This window comes from Lissotriton vulgaris, assembly GCF_964263255.1.
Source record: "Lissotriton vulgaris chromosome 8 unlocalized genomic scaffold, aLisVul1.2 SUPER_8_unloc_1, whole genome shotgun sequence".
Classification (NCBI taxonomy): Eukaryota; Metazoa; Chordata; class Amphibia; order Caudata; family Salamandridae; genus Lissotriton; species Lissotriton vulgaris.
The window spans coordinates 6,768,526-6,792,425 of record NW_028240615.1 but is presented as its reverse complement, the minus strand read 5'-3'; the positions used below and the strand labels follow the sequence as shown (position 1 = coordinate 6,792,425).

At 43.9% G+C, this 23,900-nt stretch overlaps 1 protein-coding gene across 1 annotated transcript in view; it reads left to right on the top strand.

The window, feature by feature from the left end:
* Window positions 1–22,911, top strand: part of RAP2A (RAP2A, member of RAS oncogene family) — an 85,396-nt gene extending 62,485 nt beyond the window's left edge. The window contains exon 2 of the mRNA XM_086947882.1: window positions 16,305–22,911. Coding sequence (XP_086804008.1) covers window positions 16,305–16,542 — 238 coding nt within the window. The 3' untranslated portion in view covers window positions 16,543–22,911. The remainder of the gene's footprint in view (window positions 1–16,304) is intronic.
* The last annotated feature ends 989 nt before the right edge of the window (window positions 22,912–23,900 follow it).

Sequence of the window (23,900 nt, the reverse complement as noted above, 5' to 3'; positions counted from 1 at the left end):
ACGGTGTCACCATCACCACAGACGTCCTCTGCCGGCGCACCTGGGATGCTGCGTGCACAATCATCGGAAAACGGCGGGAAAGCAAACCCCCGCCCGGCGCCCAATCCTGGAGAAAAGCGTTGGTTGCTTCCGCCAGCGGGTCTGGCATCCAACTGAAAAACCGGGGAACCTGGTAGTCCAGGTGCGATGCAAACACATCCACCGAGAAGGGACCCCACACATCGGCCAACCACTGGAACACCTGCCTGTCCAGTTTCCACAGACTCGAGTCTCTCAGGTGACGGGAGTGCCAATCTGCTACCTGGTTGGCTTGCCCCGACAAGTGTTCGGCCGTGACAGAGATACGGTGCGAGAGGCAATAGTTCCAAAATTCCTTCGCCAGATTCTCTAGTGCTAGAGAGCGCGTGCCCCCCAGATGATTGACATAACGGACCGCCTAGACGTTGACCATCTTCAGAAGGACACACGATGACACTCGGTCCCTGGTCCAACAGCGAACTGTGAAGGACCCCGCCAGGAGCTCCAGGCAATTGATATGAAGAGACTGTTCTTCTAACGACCACGCACCGCCTGTGGAGAAATCTCCACAACGGGCGCCCCAGCCCGCTCTGCTGACTGACTCTATGATCAGGTCGGGAATTGAGCCGAAAATCGCTCAGCCGTTCCAGGCCTCCCATGTGAGTCAACCACCAAGACAGCTCCTCATTGGCCTCCACTGATAAGAGGCACAGACTGATCGTAGGAGAGACCTCGGCGAAGGTGATAACCTTTCAGGTGCTAAGAAACAAACGTGTGGAGGGTCAAGGGGAATATTTAACGACCTGTCTGCTCGCTCCCCTATTATTAGGATATGAAACACAAAAAAGAGCAGAACAGGTCAGGGAGTGGTGTGTAACTAAACCAGTCACTGTGAGCCAGTAGGGTGTATACGCAAACTAATGTCGTTGAGAATTATTGGAAAACAAAGCGCTAGAACAATTCCCATCAGACCACCCATTCGGTGGAGTTTACGTCACGTGGGAATTGCTGATCAATCCAGAACACATCCGGCCATATAGTGCCGGTGTGGAACTGGACGTCAGAAAGCTAGCCATGATGTTTTCCATAAAGTGGACTAAAATTAATGTGCAGTGCTTAAATGAAAGTGATGGTGAAGAATAAAATTGGCTACACAGATTCTAAGAGAACGTACATATAGAGAACTGTGTGTCAAGGGTTAAAACCACGCCTGGTAGGAAGGCTACCTTTTGGCGCTGTGCAAGATGGTCAACATGTTTCAGCTCTAGGGGCATTGCCCCAGCTTTCTTCAGGACCTACAATATAGACTAGCTACTGCAACTATAACTACGATTAATATGTTAGATGAAAAAGTAACAAAGGTTTACTAATAGACTGATACATATCTACCAGCAACTTCAACGCTTAAACGTCCACTGGGGAGGAAGCATGTCTTCTTCTTGTCAACAAACAAAAATTATTGTACAACAACACCAATATTACATACACAACCACCTGAATACAGAGAGACCGTATAGTCAAGAACACCTGCATGAATAATTGACATTCTGCATATATGAAAAAAAGCATAGTAGCTTAATCACTCAGAGGCATTTCCTCGCAGTGATTCTCACCCAGCCTTGTGTGGGTGAAGACCTCACCTCACCCGGCGACCGTTCGGGATTATGAGGCCCCGCTCTGCGGTGTAGAAAAAAGGGACACAGTGAGCACGCAACTCTACTAAGCCCAAGCCAATTGCTCTACACACATAACCCAACGAACGTGTGGTAGGTACCCCCTCTCCCAGAAAACAACCACATAGACCATCCCTTATGACACCTTCAGAAACCGCATGTGCTGCGCTGTCACAGTGCTCCTAAATAATCTTCTGTTGAATGTGAGATCTCCTTATGTAAACACTTTGGAGTGCTCCTAAATATTCTTATGTAATGTAAGATCTCCTCACTTAGTCCAAAAACTGTGAACTGCTATAAAACCCAGTCAAAAGACAATGGTAAGAGGAATTGATCAGTATCAACAATTACTGGGCAACCAAGTCCCCTTTATATTTTTGAAAAAAACAGTTGTATCAAGAGTTGTGCCATCCAGGCTAATTCTGATCTAATATTGCCTGTAAGAACTACCTATAAGAACTAACTGGTAATGTCTCCCCTACAGGAAGTTGCTGAGAGAAGGAGAGTGCCCTCGGACTCACCTCTCCGTCGGTACCCCTATCCATAAGCCAAGCGGTCGTGGGCTGCATTGCCCTGTAATGTAGGGGACCCGGGAAGATCGCCTGAATGGAGGACGAAAGAAGCCCTACAAGCCGGGCAATCTGCCTGAGAGAAGTTCGAGGTTTGGCAATTTTGTCTCAACTCGTGACAAATCTTTGTCATCTTGCAGACTCAACGTGGCTTTCACCGAGTCTATAACCGAACCAAGAAAAATGAGAGACTGGGTTGGACACTGGACGGATTTTTGGCCATTGACCACAAAACCCAGATCCTGGAGAAGAGACCGTCTGCTGCAGCTGAAGGTGTAACCTCGACGGGCACTGAGCCATCAGTAACAAGTCGTCGAGATAGACTATGAGACGGACGCCTTGACCCCGCAAAAACTCTACTGCTGGGTGGAGAACCTTGGTGAAACACCATGGGGCGGAGGCCAGGCCGAATAGAAGAGCGGTAAACTAGAGTATCTGGTCCCGCCAACTGAACTGAAGGAACCTGCGATGCGGGGGATGAATGGGGACGACCAGATAAGCATCTTTCAAATACAGACGGACCAACCAGTCGCCTGGAAGAAGGACGTCCCTGAGCAGATGGATCCCCTCCATCTTGAAGGGTCTGTAGACCAACCATCCATTGAACTCCTTCAGGTTGATCACTGGACGACGTCCCCGATCTGGCTTGTCCACGATGAAAAGATTGCTTAGGAGCCCGTGAGGATGTAACTCTGAACGACAAATGGCCCCTTTGTGAAGGAGATCCGACACCTCCTCGTCGACCAACCGCGCATCTCCCTCTGAAAACATGATGGGATGCGAAGGTACTGGTTGACTCGGAGTGTTGTAGAACTAGATGTGAAACCTGCATACTGTCTGCAAGACCCATGCATCGGAAGTCAGAGCCTCCCAAGCCTTGCGAAAAGCCTGGAGGCGCCCCCCAGTACGCAGATGTGCGGCCTGAAGGAGACTTACCGTTGCTGCCTCCACCGGAATTGGCTCTGAAGCCTCCTCGGCCTCTGAGACGTTGCCCATGAGTGGGGTAAAATTCTGTATAATTGGCTGAGGAATTATATTGTCCTTGACCGGAGCCTTGCCCCTTGTTGGGGTGTTGCTGCTGGTGGCCACCCCGGCCGGGCGAGCAGCCCCTCCTACGTCGGCCCCTTGGGAAAAACGACTCTGGAACACCCTCTTTATACTAGACGTTGCTTTGTCCAGAGACTTAAAGGTGGACATAAACATGCCTAATTCTTGACTAAGGGATCCCCAAAAAGGCCTCCCTCCGCCACGGGCCCGCCTCCGCCAAAGCCAGATCACCAAGCTTCGGGTCCAGCTTGATCAAAAGAGAGCGACGGCGTTCCGTGGAGATTGCGCTATTCCCATTCCCCACAAAAACAACCGCCCACTGGGCCTAATTCGTTAGAACCTCCGGTGAAATAACGGAACCTGTCTCCTTGGCCTCCTCGGCCATGTTCAGAATCTCAGTAAGAGGCCCGGTGATGTCCAGCAACTTGTCCTGACAGGACCGATCTATCCCCTTCCTGGGGTCCTTCTTAAACTTACCGAGGAATGTCGCCATCTTCGAATCTAACTCCAGGGTGAAGGCCACCTTATGTTCCAAGGTTTGCCGAGGACACTCGACCCTCAAACAACCGTGGCCTCCTTCTCAAGTGGCTTGCGGAGGCGACCAGCCACAAACTTCGCCACCTTGTCTCCCGGTGCCCAGGCAGCGGAGCACGGATGAACAATCTCATCTGGGTCCAGCATACCTGAAGCATCCTGAGGCAGTGCCGCAGAAGAACTGGCCGGTCTCCAGGACCGCGAGGACCCGTCATCGTCATTCGTGTCCGGCGAATCCCCATCCGGGACCGGAGAAGGAGGGGGGATGATTCCGCAGGTCCCACGGACGACGAAGGCCCCGGGGGAGAAGAGGACCCCGAGCCGTAAAGGCAGAGCGCAACCGCTCAAAGGCGTCCTTGTCAACCCCTTGCGCCTCCCCCGTACTGCCCTGCACACAAGCTTTCTTAGGGGGCGGGGGGGGACCTCCTCTGCAGCCGCTGAGGACGGCGCGGGTCCTGCAGAGCCGGCCATATGGGCTTGGCCTAACTTAGCGCATTCCTGGATAATGCGGTCTGTCAACCGCTGCTCCATGGGCCCCATGACTTGGTTGACGCAACAGTAAATAGAATTATCTACTGCGTCATAGAAGTCATCAAATGGAAGGCACTCGTGCACTTCCTCCTCTTCATTGGATCCCATTTTCAGAATGCTCTTTATCCCAAACCAACAATGCCAACCAGGCACACCAGAGGACACCAACCCCTAACACAAGAGCAAAGGCCCGTTTCTAGAAGGGCAATGCGGGCAGCCCGGAGGGCTGACAATTACAGGCGGCCACCGCCCAGCAATTAAGGAGACACGCACCCCGAACGCACGCGGCTCTAACAGCAGTGACCGGGCCTAGCTGCCACCTGGCCTGTTCCAGGAAAGCGTGTTCAGTGCGTCCAAGCAGAAAACACCCTCAGGCGGCAACGCGGTCTCACAGGAGTACGGACCCCCGCCGGGGCGTAGAACAGAAAATGCGGGCAGATACAGACCCCGAACCCGGGGCGTTCATAGTGTGGCAGCGGGGCAAGGCTCACAGTGACTCTGCTCCTGCGGCACCCTTCACAGACTACCGCGAGTGCGCAGCAGGAGCAGCGAGACGTGAGCAGCCCCCTAGTGTTCCTCCAAGGCACAACGCAGGACAGGCGGCAGCCTCGTAAGAAGCGAGAACACTTCCGCTGCCGTAGGGAATCGGTCAACAAAAGCCCACACGTCAATACAAGCAACAATCAAAGATATAATACAACAGCGCACGCGGTGAGCCGCACGAGCAGAATTAAGATCCCCTCAAAGGAGAAGAGAAAAAACACAACTTATCTGGCTGACTAGCAGCGAAGAAAGAGGAGGAGCAGTAGAGTTGGAGCGTCTATATGGGCTTCATGGACACTGTGGAAGGACTCCGGCTGATCTGCGCCCTATGGACTTTGTAGTTTTTCATGCTTGGAATGTTGTGATTTAGAACTGTTTTTTTCCCTGGATCTGGGAAAGAAAAGTTGTTTGGCACTTTTTCTGGCTGCTGTGTTTTTTGGTTATATTAAAGCGAAGGAGGAAGAAGCATAATCAGAGCCTCCGGTCCTGCCATAGAATTCATTACACATCATTTTAGCTGTATGTACTAAGGGCAGTATGACCACTTTGTATACATGTGCATCACAGAGCAGAGGTTTAAAAGTTATACGTAACCACAGATAACTTTATTTGATGTTTTCTGCTTCTGTCCACACACAGTTTCATGTTTAGGCAGTTTGTAATAAATTAATGGCATAGATTCTCGAACTGGCCATTGCCTGGAGATTGTGATTGTGATTTGTAGGAGCTGACGCTTGGTTATGAATTGTATGCCCAAATTTATTTGTACATCTGTCATAACTGTATCTGCTGATATTTACTGTGTCTAAATTGTACCCTTCTCAGCTTTTAAATAATGTCTAAATCAGATAAATTAATTTTCTACAAATAGGTTTTTCCGTGTGCCGTGTTCCTTTCTCTTTTTCTTCTTTTTTCTGTGCCGTTTAAATTACATTGCTTTTGGTTGTCTAGTTGGACACCTTTGAGTCTGATTTTTTTCTAACTGACTCTAAATTATTGTGAATTCGCTAAAACTCTACTATAAGTGGAGCGTGTCCTTGGAATCTATCTGGCTTCTGTTGATTCTCCCCAAGTGTCATCCGCTGCTCGTGTTGTAATTCAGCTACTATTTCCCAATCTCCACCCTCACGTTTATTATGTCCCTCAACCCTCCCCCTAACAAAAAATAAAGCTGTAACAAACCAGCATTAGAACAGGCAGGAAGAAATGTTCAGCATTGCAAAGACAAAAAAACTAGAAGAAATTATTATTTTTTAATAGTCGTTCAGTTGTGCATAATGTCTTCTTACCTATATATAAGGTAACAAAAAATGCTTATAACACTTATTTGTTATAATTTGTAGTGTATTTCCTACATTCTCAATAGGCTCTGCGCATTGGAATAACATAAACGGCAGTTTAGACGTAGGACTGTGGTCGACTAGGTCTCTACTGAATGTGTTAGACTTAATTAGGTATGCCAGCTACCTCAGAGGTCACTAGAAACTTTCTCGAACTAATTAACTTCCCTGATTAGACAAGAAGGGATTAGTTTCTGACAACCGCATAAACATGACAACTTTGCTCCCTCCAGAATAAGGAATATATCTCCAGAGTCGTGTGAAAACAATAGATAGCTATTTCACTCAGTCAATCGTGCATGCTTAGTTTCACCAGAGGGCAGAGAAATAGAGAGACAGGAGTTTTCAATAAAAGGTGTTATTTATTGAGCAGTCTTCTTTCTCATGCAAGAGAAGTGAATTGCCACAATTGCAATACTTCTTATAAAGTAAAGTGCGTACAGTAAAAGGAGTATTATGAAATAATACTGTAAAAGCATTGATATGGTTTCTGAGCCATATGATACTTAAAACGGATAAAATATATACAATACATACAAAGATAAAAGTTTGACTAAACGTACTCAACTGGTGCTTCTAAATTACGCCTACCCTAGTGTACCTAACCTAAGCCTAGTACGGGGGAAGGAGAAAGGGAGTTGCAGTTTAAGTTTAAGTTAGTTTTGCCAAGAATCTGAATCAAGAATTCTCTAAGGATCTGATCAGCTCCGTACCTTGGTTTTAGAATGAAGGAGGTCTTGTATCTTGCTCTCAGGACTCTATCCCCCAGTAACCCGCAAGGGTGACTGGAAACACTGGAGCTGGATTTTCTCAGCAGGAGAAAAGACAGCGTCTTTCTCAGTGCGTCAAATGGGAGGGACGGCTTCCTTCGGCACTCACATCAGCTGGGCTTTGGGTAAGTTGATGGCCACTCTGCTCCAAACCACCGTGTGTTGCTTAAGGCAAATGCTGGTATATTTATACCTGGAAGGTGCCGTGTTTGACGTAAGGTTTGACATAAGACGTCAATAAGAACTGTCACTAAGAACTGGCAGTTCTTTCAGGACTCGCAGGAGTTCTTGGCCAAATCAAAACAAAAGCAGGGGAAATTCCCGGGTTGCTGGAGGTTTGGTTTGTTTAAAGAACGCGTTGTACTTTCTAGGAGTCTAGGGAAGTAGCCTTGCCGTATTTGGACCGCATTGGCTATGACTAAATATGGATATGATTCTTATGCCTTTATAAGGATATGATTTGTTATAACCACATAAGGGCATAAATCGGGAATATTTAATTAGGGTCCTAGATAAGTTTACAACAATGGTGTGTGTTTGTTTTATTTTTTTTAAACAAGTTTTCTTTATCCAATGTTGCACAACATCTGGAATGCAGTACAGTACTGCTAAAAACTATTGGCAAAGCCAGTTGGTGCCATAGGTAAAACCTATGCGCTTTGCCAATTCTTGTCTTAGCTTGGTAGTTTGCCTCTTTATTTACTGTCATTGACCTGTGTCCTAATTCTATAATCCTGAAAGAACATTAAGAACGTATAAGGTGCTCTCTTACCTTTGTTTGCTGAATAGTACCATATGAGCTCAGGCATTAGTTGGGGCGTAAGAGTGTTCTTTTTAGGAGGCTGTGGCAAAAGTTTTCAAAGTGTTAATAGCTGCAGCCACCCCTAGCATACTGACCACTCATTGACTTAACCCATGTTTTCTGTGCTCGAGCTCTTAAGCCTTTGATTTCACTTTATAAATAGCTTTGTGTCTTAAGAGTTTTGCACGTGATCTGCAAGCTGTCTTGAGTGCTTCTTCCCCTAGTCACACTCCCTGTCCTGTCGCTCTCCCTCCCAAACTTCTCCACTGCACTCTGTGTTGCTTCTACCTTGTGTGCTGATTTCCTCACACACACACAACACATTGTTTCACACCCATGGCTGCTCCTCATTGTTTTCTCTCCACCCTGCTCTTTCTTTTTCGTATTTGGATGGCCAGACTGCACATCACTCCTGGCCACTCTGCCTTTAAATAAAAAGGAAATAAAAGAAAAAGGTTTTGCTTCACTTGTTTCATTTTTAGGGCTCGCCTGCTGATGCGTATGCGCATAGCTGGCGAAGCTCTATAGTGGCTTATCCGGAGTTTAACCACTGGCGATTCCACTGGCGATTCCTTGCAGTGCATGTGCGCTTTTTAGGTCATTGCGCAAGCGCAAGCCCTAAAAAGCGCATGCACAATGCCACCAGCCGCCTGCCTGCCTGCCTCGCATTACCACATCAAAGGCAGCTTCTCAGCGTGCGCTCATCCCCTAATTATTCATGGCCGGCCGGCAAGTACTTTCAGTTTCACGGCCGCCAGGCCATGTCTCCTTTTATGCTCTCTTCCTAGTCATTTTCCTCCTTACCCGCCAACCCTGATCAGCCCCTTCCCTGCCTCTGCCTAGATTACTCCTTCCTTAGCATTCTCACCCCTCATATGTCTAGCCTCTACAAGACCCCTTATTATTTCTCCCTATCCTAGCCCTTTACTCACCACCCCCCACCCCCACACCGCCCGCCTCGTGCTATTTGTATGCCCCCCCTCCCCCACACCCTCCTTGTTTATTTCTCCCCTGGACAATGATGGTGTTTTATGAAGTTCTAACCAGTTTTTGTATGCAGCTCAGCGTGACGGATTAAACATAGACTAGTTAAATAAAAATGTATATCAACCGCCTCCTAACTTCTAATGTCATGTTGTTTATAACTAATGAACTGATTAGAGGATAAACACATCAGCGAGACATTTCTGCATACCTGCCTCTGCTGCGGAGAGGCAGGTACCAGCAGAGACCCTGCTTTCACCTAGGCTGCCAGATAGCTGCTATTCCAGTCTATCTTCTCATTAGAGCTCCTGCGACGAGCATTTTGTTATCCATTTTTTACTCAATGACGTATTGGATTTATAAAAGTAAAACTGCTGAAAACGTTCTTAATTTTCATATTTGTTTGGCTAATTTCAGTACAACGCTGTACTTTTGGATTGGAGGATTTTATAGCAGTAGAACTACTGAAATATTTAAAACAAATGTTTCATCAGCTCCTTTTCTCTAACCCTCATATTTTATCAAAACTGTGCCGCTTTATACTTTTAAAGATCAATTCAAACACACAGAATTATTTTCTTTTGGGCCTTGCCTTAGATTCAGGGGGAAGCTGGGGAAGGAATTAGACAGCACAAAATAAAGACATGCGATTATTTTCGGGAACCCCGCCGACACCCACCACACAGCTCCACCGACACAGCTCCACCGATGCACCCACCACACAGCTCCACCGATGCACCCACCACACAGCTCCACCGATGAACCCACCACACAGCTCCACCAAGGCGCCCACCACACAGCTCCACCAAGGCGCCCACCACACAGCTCCACCAAGGCGCCCACCACACAGCTCCACCAAGGCGCCCACCACACAGCTCCACCAAGGCACCCACCACACAGCTCCACCGATGCAGCCACCACACAGCTCCACCGATGCAGCCACCACACAGCTCCACCGATGCAGCCACCACACAGTTCCACCGATGCATCCACCACACAGTTCCACCGATGCACCCACCACACAGTTCCACCGATGCACCCACCACCCCGTTCCACTGATGCACCCACCACACAGCTCCACCGACACAGCTCCACCGATGCACCCACCACACAGCTCCACCGATGCACCCACCACACAGCTCCACCGATGCACCCACCACACAGCTCCACCGATGCACCCACCACACAACTCCGATGCACCCACTACACAGCTCCGCCGATGCACCCACCACACAGCTCCGCCGATGCACCCACCACACAGCTCCGCCGAGGCACCCACCACACAGCTCCGCCGAGGCACCCACCACACAGCTCCGCCGAGGCACCCACCACACAGCTCCGCCGAGGCACCCACCACACAGCTCCGCCGAGGCACCCACCACACAGCTCCGCCGAGGCACCCACCACACAGCTCCGCCGAGGCACCCACCACACAGCTCCGCCGAGGCACCCACCACACAGCTCCGCCGAGGCACCCACCACACAGCTCCGCCGAGGCAGCCACCACACAGCTCCGCCGAGGCAGCCACCACACAGCTCCGCCGATGCAGCCACCACACAGCTCCGCCGATGCAGCCACCACACAGCTCCGCCGATGCAGCCACCACACAGCTCCGCCGATGCAGCCACCACACAGCTCCGCCGATGCAGCCACCACACAGCTCCGCCGATGCAGCCACCACACAGCTCCACCAATGCACCCACCACACAGCTCCACCAATGCACCCACCACTCAGCGCAACGACAGCATCACTCAGCGCAACCACAGCATCACTGGTTCAAATATGTTCTTTCAATGTTTCAAGCTGTTTTCAAGCTTTTATGCTTTATTACAAATCACAAAAAGATGTTAATATTTCACTTCTGTTCTTGGATTTTCGTCACAATAAAAAAAACACTGAACATAATCTTCATAAAATGTATTTACAAAGTTTAAGCTATTGCCATTGTTATTTGTAATATCAATACATCTAAGTCACGTAAATACACAACATGTTGCATTACAAATGCTATACGTGTTTGCGAAAATTATAACTATTGGTATTGTAAATGACAAAGCTATTAATTTAGCTATTTTAGCACCTTAGCAGCTATGGAACGTCCAGCTCCAGTGCTGAACGTTCCATTGCGCAGGTGAGGTTCGAACGTCCAACGGCCGACGGCAGCACTCCCGAGGTAGTGGTGCCGTCGGCCGTTGGACTGGGCGCAGCACTTATGAGGTTAAAAAATAACACATAAATAAAAAAAAATTCATTTATAAGACCAATAGCTCAAACTTTCCTAATGCGAGCCCTATTGCATTTCCAATGCTTGTTTTTTTATTTTTTATTTTTTTTACTGCTCTATCGGATCGGTAAAGAAAACAAAATGTCACCCACATCACCCAAATCATTTTCTAGGTACACTTAAGTGGTGAAACAAAATGATGTGACTGACTGCGTCCTTGTGGCTTTTTTTCTGTTTAACTAGTGGCTGTTCTGCAAGATATCTTGTCAATGCTATGCAGCAGTGGCAAAGTTAATGTTTTGCTAGTGCTTGTTTTTTCAAAAGATTAGCAGCAAAAGTGGCCTGCTCCAACCTGCTACTGAAAGAAGACCTAAAGTGAACATTGAACCACTAATTGTCCCACAGTCTCCTATAATTTCATCTCCTGCATTTCTCCTATATTCTTTAGTAGTTTCAGCTTTACTACAAGTACATTTGGTATGCTTGCTAATGTTCTTTTTTGTTAGGTTTGCTGATTTTAAGTTCAAGCTGTTTTATCTGGCCCACATGTAGTTTCGCAGACCATTGTCGGCTAGCGGCATACTACATTGTATTCTTTTGAACACAATGGCATCCTATATCTACTAAATGTACCATATTATCCCTGTTTTCTTGTAGGGTTAGCCCTATGTTGCGACAGACTGCTCTGTCCCATGAAGAATGTGTAAATCGGCACTGAACTTGCCTTCTCTATTTTTTTTAAACGTAGTTTATTAATTTTCTTATTATCATAACTTTTTCTGTCAATGGTATACATTATTAAATCGCCATTAATATGCCATGTAATAGATCACAATATAAAATAAACAGTGGTACTATTTTCAATGGATTACCAGTGGTACAATCCTAAAGATTTAACATGTATACTTCCAGTGGATTGTAATGTCCATCTATACGTCGTTTCTTCCATACATATAGCACAGTATAGGCGCTATAGCGAGTTACACAACCCATTCCGTCCCTCCCAATTTAACCTAATCTAACTAGGTCTCCCACACCCCCCCGCCCCACTGACTCAGTTCTGCATTTATATATTCATGTTTACAGTCAGCATATCAGTACTTAACAGTTGTAATTCGTGGCACAAGTCCAGCAATTGGTACCTATTATATAATCTAGCATTGCAAGGTCCAGATCTCTACCTTGAATACTTTTTGTTGGCATCATTAACAATCTAATATTACCCCTTCTATAATGGAACTTGCCTTCTCTATTTTCCCCTTTTTATTCACTTTTCTCCCTTCCCTGGACTGTTTTTTTACCTGCTTTGTGCCCAGAAGTCTGACCAAGTAATTCCTATGCAGCATTTGTATCCAACATTTTTCCTGAAATGGTCTTCCTTTATAAATTAGACTGCTTGAACTCCTGCTGTGTGAAACCAGGCAACATTCTCCCTAGCGTTGTCATCAGCCACCCATTCCATCCTTTACTCCTATTAGTAAACAGTATTTAGGTCTGGCTGACAGTTCTGTTGTTTTTATGAAAGTTTTTTTGTGGCCTTCTGAGAGAGATGCTTTAGCTCTGCCAATGTTTTTATTCTTAAGTACAGAATTTTGATTGTGCAGATCTTGTTTGCTGCTGAAAAAGTGATTGTTGCAGACCTATTGGCTCTTGAGCGGTTTTCCCTCTCCTTAGATGGCCACCACTCATGTAGTGGTATGCTTGGGGAGACTCTTCCTAGTGTTAATGCTGTTGGCGCAGAGCGCTCTGCCCCCATCTGAGAGGATTGCTGTGGGTGAAACACAGTGGTGTTATGTATACAGTGGTATTCCTTTTTTTTTTTTTTTATATACTTCTGTTGGTGATAGCTGTAAGTTGGCCACTCTTCTGCTTTTTAACACGGACCTTCCTTAAATTGAGCCTGACTCCGTTTTTCTCCTATTAATCTATTTAGAAAGACCTTTATCATTTTAGTACTTCGTATGGCATGCCAACGAGTCCCATAGCTTGAACATATTCTCAGGAATTGAGCGGGATCTCAATGTGTAAGATGAAACTGGATTAAAGCATTGCCTGCACCTCAGCCAATTATAGTGCACTAGACCTAATTACGTAGTGCTTATTGGCTGTGGCGTCCATATGTGCCTTTTTGGTATGTAATCAGTGTCTTGTCCATCCTTTGCCAGTTAGCGGGTACTGCACAGTTCATAGCAGACTGGTCTTTGCTGGCAGAGGGCTTGAGCTGGGTCAGTTATGGAGTTGCCAGTCTTTGTGACTGTACTCATCCCTACCAAGTACCATGCATCAGAGCTGGTGTCCACCTCACTACAGTAAAATGCATTAGTCATGCATATTAATGCTCTGATATCTCCTATGTGCGACAAAGAGCTGCAGGATATAATTAAAGAAAAGCTGCCTGGGTTCTTTAGCTTGCTTTGTGCTCCAGTCTCAGGCAAATAATAAGCAAATCGCCATCAGGCCTGCCAAGGTGCCTGAGCCTGCGATCAGCATGGCCTTCAAAATGATGGACCCCGGCCCTTGGTCTGGCTCAGCCTGGTAGTCACTGTGGAGGCACCTTTGTTTGTCACAGTTGAGTCCAGTAGTGCACTGAACTCCTGCTGATGCAATGGGACAGTGCCAAACAGTGGGGTCTAGGTCAAATACCTGGCTAAAAATTACCCTATTTTGTTGATCTTTCACATTGTAAAAAGAGGTTGTGGACGTTTCGGCCCTAAAAGTCCATTTAACCTTGTCCTTCGTTTTGACATTTGTCAAAAGATGCTCAAAGGAAAAGCAACTTAAAAAGAGACCTAGAAGTCGGTAACCAAAGAGTTAAAAAGGGAAAACTCAGGTAAGTGAAGGAGAGTGGGCTTACCTAGAGACACTTGCTCTGTAAACAGAAGCAAGACAAGGTTGTAGAGCTGCATCTGAAAAATAAATCCACATTAGCCATTGAAAATCTATTGACAATGATCCAAGGCATACAGGTCAAGAGGCAACCTATTGAAGGGGGGTAGTTTAAGACATTGAGAGCGAGGGCACCAGATAGGTCACATCGGTCATTGTAACCGATTTGTTTCAGAGTGCAAATTAATAAATTACCTGGTCAGTGTTAATCATAATATGTGGTGCAGGTGTTTAAATCTTAACAGTAGATACGTAGAATAAGCTTTGGTGCTTAAAAAGGAAATTGGGCACTTAAATTAAACTGAGCCCAACTTGAGAGTAGGGCAGCTATAAAAGGACCAACTGCAAATGTTAACCAGCCCCATGAAATATGGTGGGTTGTTGGGAGAACAAGAGACTCGCAACAAATGTTGCCCAGCGAGAGTGGCAATGAGAAATTTTGAGGCAGAAATGTCTGCTAACGGGGTGTCTTGCAGCAAGCAATGCAGGCAGGGGTTGAAGCTGTAACCGGCCGAAAAGCAGTGGTGTACTACATGTTAACTGGCTGGAGAACGCTTAAGGGTAGGGGGAACTGGAACCAAATTAAAGACTAGCACTGTAAGAAACCTCTGTGTCTTAGTTAAAATGACAAGAGCATGCTAGGCACGTCACTCGAGAGGATGTGAATTGAACTTCACAATACCCAGTGGAGGATCTAATGAAAGGGCGTGCAAAGCATAGCGCAAAGGTGGTGATAGGAAAGAAAGTTCAAAATACACAATAGATTAACTTTCAGAAGAAATTAGGAAACATTTTGAAAGATTCCTTGTATTACAAAATGAATAGGAATGCAGTTAAACAATCTGTGACATAAAATATTTAAAGAAAATTAAGGCAATTGGGATTTTATTTTAACTCTACAGAAGTTCTACATTGTCCAGGAGTACCAAGCATCACAAACATTGTGTGAATTTGAAAAAATACCATGCCAGAGAATGAGTATGAACCATGCAGAAAGTAGTAAAAACATCAGTACTTATAAGTGGATAGTCTGCATACTTTCATCAGCAATGTTTAATCAAACATGCATTCTGTGTAGTCAATCTATCCAGCGACATTCCAATGTGAGGCGATCCCTTTGCATGTCTGCTACTTATAGGTTGGATGTAACATGAGGTAGATTCTGATTAACTCCTACTGTGTCCAGCTGCAGACCAGCCAGTAATAAGGCATGAGCCAGCCAGGCTTTGGGTTACTGTGGTCTGTCCCTAAATAACCAAGGCACTCAACTGACAGCTGGACACCTCTGATTCTGCCAAGATACTCCCTCAGTGGCTCCAGGGTGTTACACAAAGCCAGTCAAAGTATGAAAACCACAGAGCACGATTTTTTCTGTTGTTGCTCGTCCAGCTGTGGGTTACAGCAACTCCTAAAAAATGTAGTGGGAGAAATTTTAACTGGATATTTTCAGACTCTTATGCTGTTCTATCTAACATGGATGCTGGTGGCTTAATATTATTGTGCTAACTGCCTAGAAAACATACTTTTTTAGACTAACCTGAGACAATGACTTTCACTCTGCTGGTCCGTGTCAGGAGGGTCAGGTGATCATGAGCGTAGAGTGGGGCCTAAGTCATCACAGGACCACCGTTTGTAGGCAGATGTGGATAAAGGACTGGTTATGGTTTTAGTTATGTCGGACAGCGGTCCAGTTTATTGGTGGTTTGCCCTTTGGGATGTCTGCCTCGTATCATTCACTTACTTTGTGTGGGATACCAAATGTCCTGCTTTTTTGTTTCTCGCCGCAGATAATACCAAGTGAGAATTGTGGTCTTGAGCAACAGATGACTAGCTTCAAAGTCATGAAAGTAGCTCATTGAAGTGAAACTGAGCTCTAGGCCTCCCCCTCTCTCAGGCCCCCTGTGAAACAGAGTAATAATTTCACTGAACGGACAAATGGAAAATACGCTTTGTGACTTTACCAGTGTTAGCACTCTTTTCCACAGCTTGGGATGCTGGAAGTTTGATATTTTGACTCCTCTTTGTTATATCAATATTGGAAGAAAAAACATAGAATAAGAGTTATGGTGCACCTGGTGAAGGAGGAAAAAAATGGTCAATCTCCGTCAACTGTACCCATTTATTTATAGAAATGTAATAAAATCGTAGTACTCTATGAATGAAAACTGCAGTAGGGCTAAGATCATACAATTTGTTCCAAGTGATAAATTGGATTTGTCCACATCACGTGCTTTTGTTTCCTCCCCGTTACCACCTCCAGATAAATTGTTATACTGTCTTTTAATTGAAGTAAGATCCATCCATGCTATGTGACATTACAAAAACTTTGCCAGTGGTTGCTTTTGTTTGTTATAGTGAGACTTTTTCCTTTGATTTTGCAGGTATGAGAAGGTGCCGGTGATCTTGGTTGGTAACAAGGTGGACCTAGAAAGTGAAAGAGAGGTGTCTTCGACTGAAGGTAGAGCCTTAGCTGAAGATTGGGGCTGTCCCTTCATGGAAACATCCGCCAAAAGTAAAACCATGGTGGATGAACTTTTTGCGGAAATTGTTCGGCAAATGAACTATGCGGCTCAGCCAGATAAAGATGACCCTTGCTGCTCTGCCTGTAATATACAATAACATTCACTGAGGGAAGCTGCAAAGACTTGGCTAGGTATAACGTGCAGAATTTATCAGTGGTCACTACCTGTTGCATCACCTTCCACGATCTGCTAAAATGTATGTGAAGTGAAGCCGTGACTTGGAGTGGACCTGTGAGTGAGAAGCCATGTCTGGTCATCTGTATGCTTTGGGTAACTGACGTTCCTTGCCACATTTGAATCTGCAACTTCAAGTGCATATGTGATCTTACGAGTCCCTTGTTGAAGTTTTGTGGCATCGTGTCCGTGCGTTCATGAGTGAATTTTTTTGACTCCTGAGAATGTTTAATACCACAGAAAGAAAGAAAAAAAACACGCCCCCCCCCCCCCCACACCCCACCCATTTCGGCCCTCCGAAGACCCATCAACACGAGCAGGTCACACTGCCACGCTGAACCACTGTTATTTTTATGTCCTTTTGCTGTTTTTAAGTAATTTTTGGGTCGCTCACAAATTCACCAATGGAAACCTGGCAAAAAGCAAAATCGCATAATTGAGATACTGCCAATCCATTGAACAAGGAAAGCTTACAGTGTTGGCTTGAAGTAGATTTTACGTTGCTGCTGTCAATGGAAGGCTTGCTGCAACACAGTCAAAAATATCAGCTGCTTACTTGCAGGGCCGGAAATGCCATCGCCTCTCAACCAAACCAGGAGGAAGCAGCAGTGACTAAAATAGACTTGCCTTATTTACAAGGGACATTTTCACCAGTTCCATCTCGAACGGAAAATGAAGCCATGTTGCGACCATATGTTCCCCTCTCCACAGAAACCTCATGAAGCAATCAAAGCAACCGTCAATTTTCACGCTAACAAAACACTACTGATTTACGTCATACTTGCCTTTTAAGGGCTGATTTCTGTAATTCCCCCTCACCGACCATCCAAGTTTGCTGTTTCCCTAGCTTTAACAATAGCAATTTTTTAATTATGATTATAACTAAATATACCCTCTTAACTATTTTGATGAACACTAGAATGTATCGTGTGTGATATAAGAGGTGAAAATGTGTAATTTTTTTCTTTTTAATCTTTTCTTCTAATTGACTAACATTAACGACAAATGTTGCTGTAAATCATATAGCCCAACACTGAAAAGGCACGACGAGAGGTGATAAAAAGCTTTTAGTAGCTGAGATGTTGATTTGCCTTTCTGCGTTGCATCACATTGAATTGTATATTATTTGCATGACTAATAGCAGAAACCTTTCTATTCAGAAATCTTGAAATGAGAGGTCCATCTCTCAAAAATGTTTGGCCCATTCAATCATCAATGTTAAAACCTTTTATATTTCCAATTGTCCTTCTAAAATGGGATCCCGTTAAGCAGGCAATCAAAAGAACAGGCTTGTTCTTTAAATTGTGTGCAGTAATGACGTGCATGTGATCTTCCACCTGTAAAACAACGCTTCCTTCTGGCAAGTTACTCAGTCTAAAAGACTTGAACTGTGATTGGTGAACGTTTTATGGTTCTCAACTTTTTATTTCTGTATTTCTCGAATATATTTTGCATACATAATCATTTGAAATGTCCCCATTTTCTGCTGCTGATGACCAGTGAAGTTAGCTTTAGCATAATTGAGTCCGTTTGGAATCAAGGCAGCAGGATACCCGACTTGCAACCATGATATTCTAGAGTTAAGAATTCCTGAAATGGAGACTATGTTGTTGTTTTTAGCACTTGCGTTTTATGAAACAGTACTCAGTTAGATTCTCAATGCTGCAGTACCTTTTAGAAATGTTGGTGTGTCAGGTAATCCCACCTTTAAAGGATAACATGTCCGTTAAGTGGGGAATGTTAACACTGGGGACGTAAAACAGTTTATCATGAGCAGATAATGGCCCACTTAGGAAGCATACGCATAACTGCAGAGGTAATTCTTTGGCTGCTGGTAAGAACCAGAGTCCCCTGGCTGGGTTTTGCACTGCACATTTTGGCACTGCATATGCAGTTGTGAACATTGTGATTAGAGGGTAGTATTGAGTTTTTTTAAAGTGCATCTGGGATCGAGATCCGTTTTACTTTTCTCAGCCTTCTTGGTTTATGTACAAGCAGTCAAAACGATTACATCGCTTTTCTGCACAAAGCCCATCTTCTAACGTTACAAACTCTTCATTGCTCATTTGCTAAAACTCTGTATTTTTTTCTTTGTTGTGTACACCCAATTTATTTAAAACTTTGTCATGTATACAGGTTATCAGAACTTCAGAATTGATATTTTTCTAGCCCAAAATAATGGGTAATAACGAGCGCCAAACAATCTAGTCATAATGAAACCAAATAGACAACATCAACATAGTTCACAGTACGTCAAACAGTACATAACATACATTGGACAATAAATGATAAATACTTTCCAGTTCCGGAAACCCCAGCTCTATGTTGTACGTGAGGACTCTAAATATGATAGGAGGTGGGGTTGACTTTAGTAGCAAAACACACCTACTGTAGGGCTAAAACGTAACCCTAGCCCGTTAAGTTAACTAGGACTTGGCCCACAATAAGAATATAATCAAAAACTGTTCTGATTATCCCACCACTTGGTTAATACTGTTATTTTGACCAGTGACCACTGCAGTTTCCCCATCTGTCATTTTGACCACTTAAGTTTTAGCGCTCAGGTTTGTGCAGATTTTGTGACACAATTGCGTTTTACATCTTTTTATTTCTATGTGCTTAGTTTTCACATGCATTGGTTGTATGCATCAAGCCTGATTTGTAGCGTGGCACGGTATGTGAGAGCCCCCTTTGATTGGCTGACATTGCAAGGCCTTGGTATCTCATTTGCTTCTGGTAGTGGATTAGAGAGGATTTATTCTCTAAAAGAAAACTGACGTGATTGGGGGACAAATGTGCTGGTTGCAGTTTAGCTGTTGGGAGAGGGTTTGACACATTCTGAAAAGCACTTACTTCTTGGCAGCTTATATACGGTTAGGCCCTTAACCTGCAGCTAAAGGTTGTTTCACCACTTATGTCAGTTACTTCTGAAAGTGACAAACTCTGCTTATTAAGTTTCGCTGTATCCCAATGGAATCGTCAGTGAAGTTGATGGAACAGTGATCATAGATGGTGCATTTGTTCAGATGATGAATAGCTGTGACTCCTTTGTGATAAGGTTATTACATACACTGTTGCAATAAGGAGATCATCTAAGCCCAGTTTCTTATCTATAAATCTGGATACTCAAGGCATGGTCCTTCTCCTATGGATTTACAGATCCAGCATTTTTGGCAAAGTCATGTTTGAGGTTCTTGTTCTTGGCCTATCCTGCACATGCTTTGTACGTTTCAAACTGAGAGGTTGAAAAATGGTTATTTCTATTCCATGCCCCTCACAAATGGGAATTTAACATCTGTGAATCTTTAGAACTGCCTCAATGGGTCTTTATCCATTAAGGGTTGGCTCTTCCTGTGGAATGTATTCAGCGTGCGGGAAATTGTGTATGAAATTGTTACCATTTATAAAGATATGCTAGTTCTGTATCCCACAAGCTTGAAAAATATGGATGTAGCACCTTCATCTTGGCCATCATCAGTGTAGTTGAACTTGGAAAGCTGACCGTTTTCTACAGAAGACAGTTTTTCCAGTTCATCCTTCGAGTGCTGAGCTTGCATGTTTTGTTCCCCATGAAATACCTTTTGCCATCAGGGCTGGTCTTCATATGCAGAACCTCCAAAAGGTGCAGGGAAAGACCACCCAGGTTATCTCACTTCCTAGTTGAGCCCAAACAAGATTGAAGCCTTTGTTACTGTGTTGATGGCATTTTATTGTTTATTCCTCACTCAGTTCTTGGAGGAATATAGGCTTAAATCCTACCTATCTTTTTATCCACTTTGAAGAGTCACTAAAATTAAGTTGGACTCTTTAAGCTAGTTTATGTTTACATTTGAATGAATGTGTAGGTTTCCTCTGGTGATTTATTAGATCCATATTAAAGCAACCTCTTTAGAAATACAATGCATTCTGTGGTTGTCGTGAATGACCATGAACAAGGTCTCCCTTTGTTAACATAAGATTTTCAAGTACCCTTGTATATCTAAGTGTTTGCTTTTAGGTTGTTTTTTTCTCCAGATTCAAGGTATCGATATACAACTTTAATGGAATGTGCGATTAAGGTTAGCCTTAAATTGTGTTAAGGGGCTCTGTTGGGGTATTCTGGGTTTCTTTTCTTATGTATGGACTATATGTGGTGTAATTTAGCTTCTAACCACTGGAGCAACCTACATATTCCCATTAATAGAACCTCCTATTGCCTTTTTTTTCACAAGGGTGAAGCGGTCTTCTGCTTCAGTTATGACTAAACCCATGATTTCTCAAGAGCCACTGAACGCAGTCCGCAAGCTTTGCTTTTAACCGTTCCGATTTGAGCTCCGTTTGCCTGGCAGTTAATACAATTCTGTTGACAAAATATCTGATCTTTGTCTTTCCTATTATTGTTTCTATTTTGATAATCTCTTTCCTCAAGATGAGAATGGATGCCTTGCAAACGTAGGAGTAAATTAAGTCCACTTTTCTCCTAATCTTCCCCACCATTCCCCAAAGCTATTATCTACTTCTGCAGCTTCATTTTTTTAGCTGTTGACTTGTCTTGTTTGCAACTGAAGATTGGCCAACTGGGCCCGGTTAGCATTTTAGATGTAGGTGTTCATATGACTGATACATTATGACTCTGAGCTCCGATCTAAAGATCCAAGGCACAATTTACTGTCCTGTCTCTTTTCCTTTCTGTCACCATCACCCGCCAGAATGTGGTGCATAGCTGTCAGATGTAAGTGGGTGTTAATGTCCCTGGGCTAGGAGAACCTAATTTACTGGCAATATACTCTATTGCTTTCATAATGTTTTGGGCTAGTTTTGGGTTCCTAGATTCACTGGCATGAAATAGTTTTGCTTCATCGCAAGTGCCTACTACTTATAGTAGAAGACGAGCACTATTTACTGTAATACCTGACTAGAATGTGCACTTAGAGAATAGTAATTGAAGGATAAAAGCGGACTGTTTTATAACTTCTCAAAGTACTCTTGTAAGTAAGTATTTCCCACTCCTCATTTCTCATTGTGACATTTCCAAGATAATCTTTATTGATCCAAGAGTAGCTTTCTTAACCTGCTGAGCAATATTGGTTTCATTAAAACACTGTTGCAAAATAATTGATTCCATACGTTTAATCATAATACAACATTGGACACAGTTGCTTCTCCGGTTCTGATTAAGTTTGCCTTCATGCCCCGAATGAACTAGAGAATGGGCTTGAGCTGTGCCAGCGAACCCGCTGACAAATAAGCACATTTGATCCCTGCCTCTGGATGGCACAATATTAGGGCATTGTTCTAGTATTGAAAATGTCACAGCACGTCATATGTATTGCCAAACTGCCCAGAAATGGTAGACTGATTTCCGTAAATGTATATGCCTATTGTTGGGTTCGGTTACATATTTAGTGGATACCGTGTTAATGAAGTGGTAAAATCCTGTGACGACTTGTTCAGCAACCAAATAGAAAAAGTTAAGCACGAAATACAAGAACTCGTATCAACTCTTCTGTAGAATCACAGCACATATTACATCCAAGTAATTAAAAAATAATCATTTAAGTAGAAGCAAACTAAAACTATTCCCAGGCCATGTTTAATTTTTAAACTGTCCTATTGTGAGGAAATCAATATGCCTTAAATATATGGTTTGATCCAAAGACCCATTCTTTTATTTAGCTCTTCTAGTTTTGTACTTTAAAAAAAAAACCCTGATATATTCATATTTATCTGATATAATTTTACTCTCGAAGGCTGTGATTTATTTCCACTGTCTAAATGCACTGGAAAGCAATGAGCCGGCATAGCTAAAAAGTATTGTGCATGACCGTCCCATGTAAAAAGTTTTGAATGATTTCTGTTCCGGTTGTGCGAATTCAAGTGGGCTTGATGTAGAAGCCCCATAACTCCAGTGCCATCATTTTCTTGTGGGGGCAAACAGGTTGCTTTATTGTAGCAATTTTTGCCTAAATATATAAGCCATTTGTGGTGTGCATCAAAGCAGTGTGTTTCCACATTGATTATTAGCCCTTTGCTTGACTGCAAGAGCTTAGAATTGCTTTACTGCACCTTTTGCCCATTTAATAAGACTTCACATGAAGTTGGAACTAGATTTAACTTATTTTGTTTGGGGCTTCTGGGAGGTAAAACATTAGATGATAGTTTATCAATAGGGCAGTCACATTGTTTTGCAAGCTTGTCATTTGTTCTACCCGGATGGTTGATAGAAACAAGAATTGTACATAAAACTTGATGCAAACTGAACAGTTGTCTTTGGAGTTAAATTATTTTAACAAAATAAATTTATTTAATGAAATCTAACTTGGCGGTCTGTTTCTTTACAATGTATTCTAATGTGTTTTAGATGGAATCAAGTAATGCCCTATCCACCTCCACGTTTTTATTCTCAACTTTCCACTCATGTACAGTAGGCCTGTGGATGCCCTCCTTGCTCTTCAACCCTTTCCCAATGGCATTATCAATTTAGTTTTCCAACTCCTCTTTTAGTTTTTATTACACATCATCTTTCTTGGTCTTTAACCCTAACAGAGGTCTTCCTTCAACAAATATGATCCATCCTTTCCCACGTAACAACCTCTTAAAAATCTCTTCTGATTTGGACTCACTCATTTCACTAACCTCTTTTGGTGCTGAAAATGCTCTGCTTTTTTACTCACAACCCTCTTTTGCCAAATTTCCATTCCTATTGAATGAGTTAACCACATTGTTATTTCTACACATGCTGCTATTGTTTCGAATAAACGGACCACGGCCTTCCAGTATTAACATCCGTATATCAAGGGAACCCCACTTCAGCTCTAAGTCCTCTGTGAATGACCTGACACGTTAATTGTGGTGGAATTTTTCTAAAAGACTTTTCTATTTTGAATGGTTGATCCACAGAGTTTGGACATTGAATGACAGGTACAATCGTTTGGTGTCTTTGGTTGGATGTTGTTCTAGGTTGTTCTCAGCCCTAGTAGATTTATACTCTGGTGGGTGGGTATTGTGACACCACAAGATCACCCTACAATTTTCGAGTAACATGAACAGGGTGTAAACTAATTGAATACTGTTGTATTTAGACGTGCAGATCATAGAACATACCCACAATCTTTGGAAATACCTCTGTGAATGATGTTGGGCTGCTTACAAATCCTCTTATAAAAGAGCCTGAATTTTTTCCACTTCTCCAAAATAAACCACCCAAAACGGATTTTCAAACTCCACCCCTTTAACAAACCCTTTAAAACTTTCCCTGCTCATGCCAGTTAGCGCCTCACCTTATGCACGGACTTCAGCGAA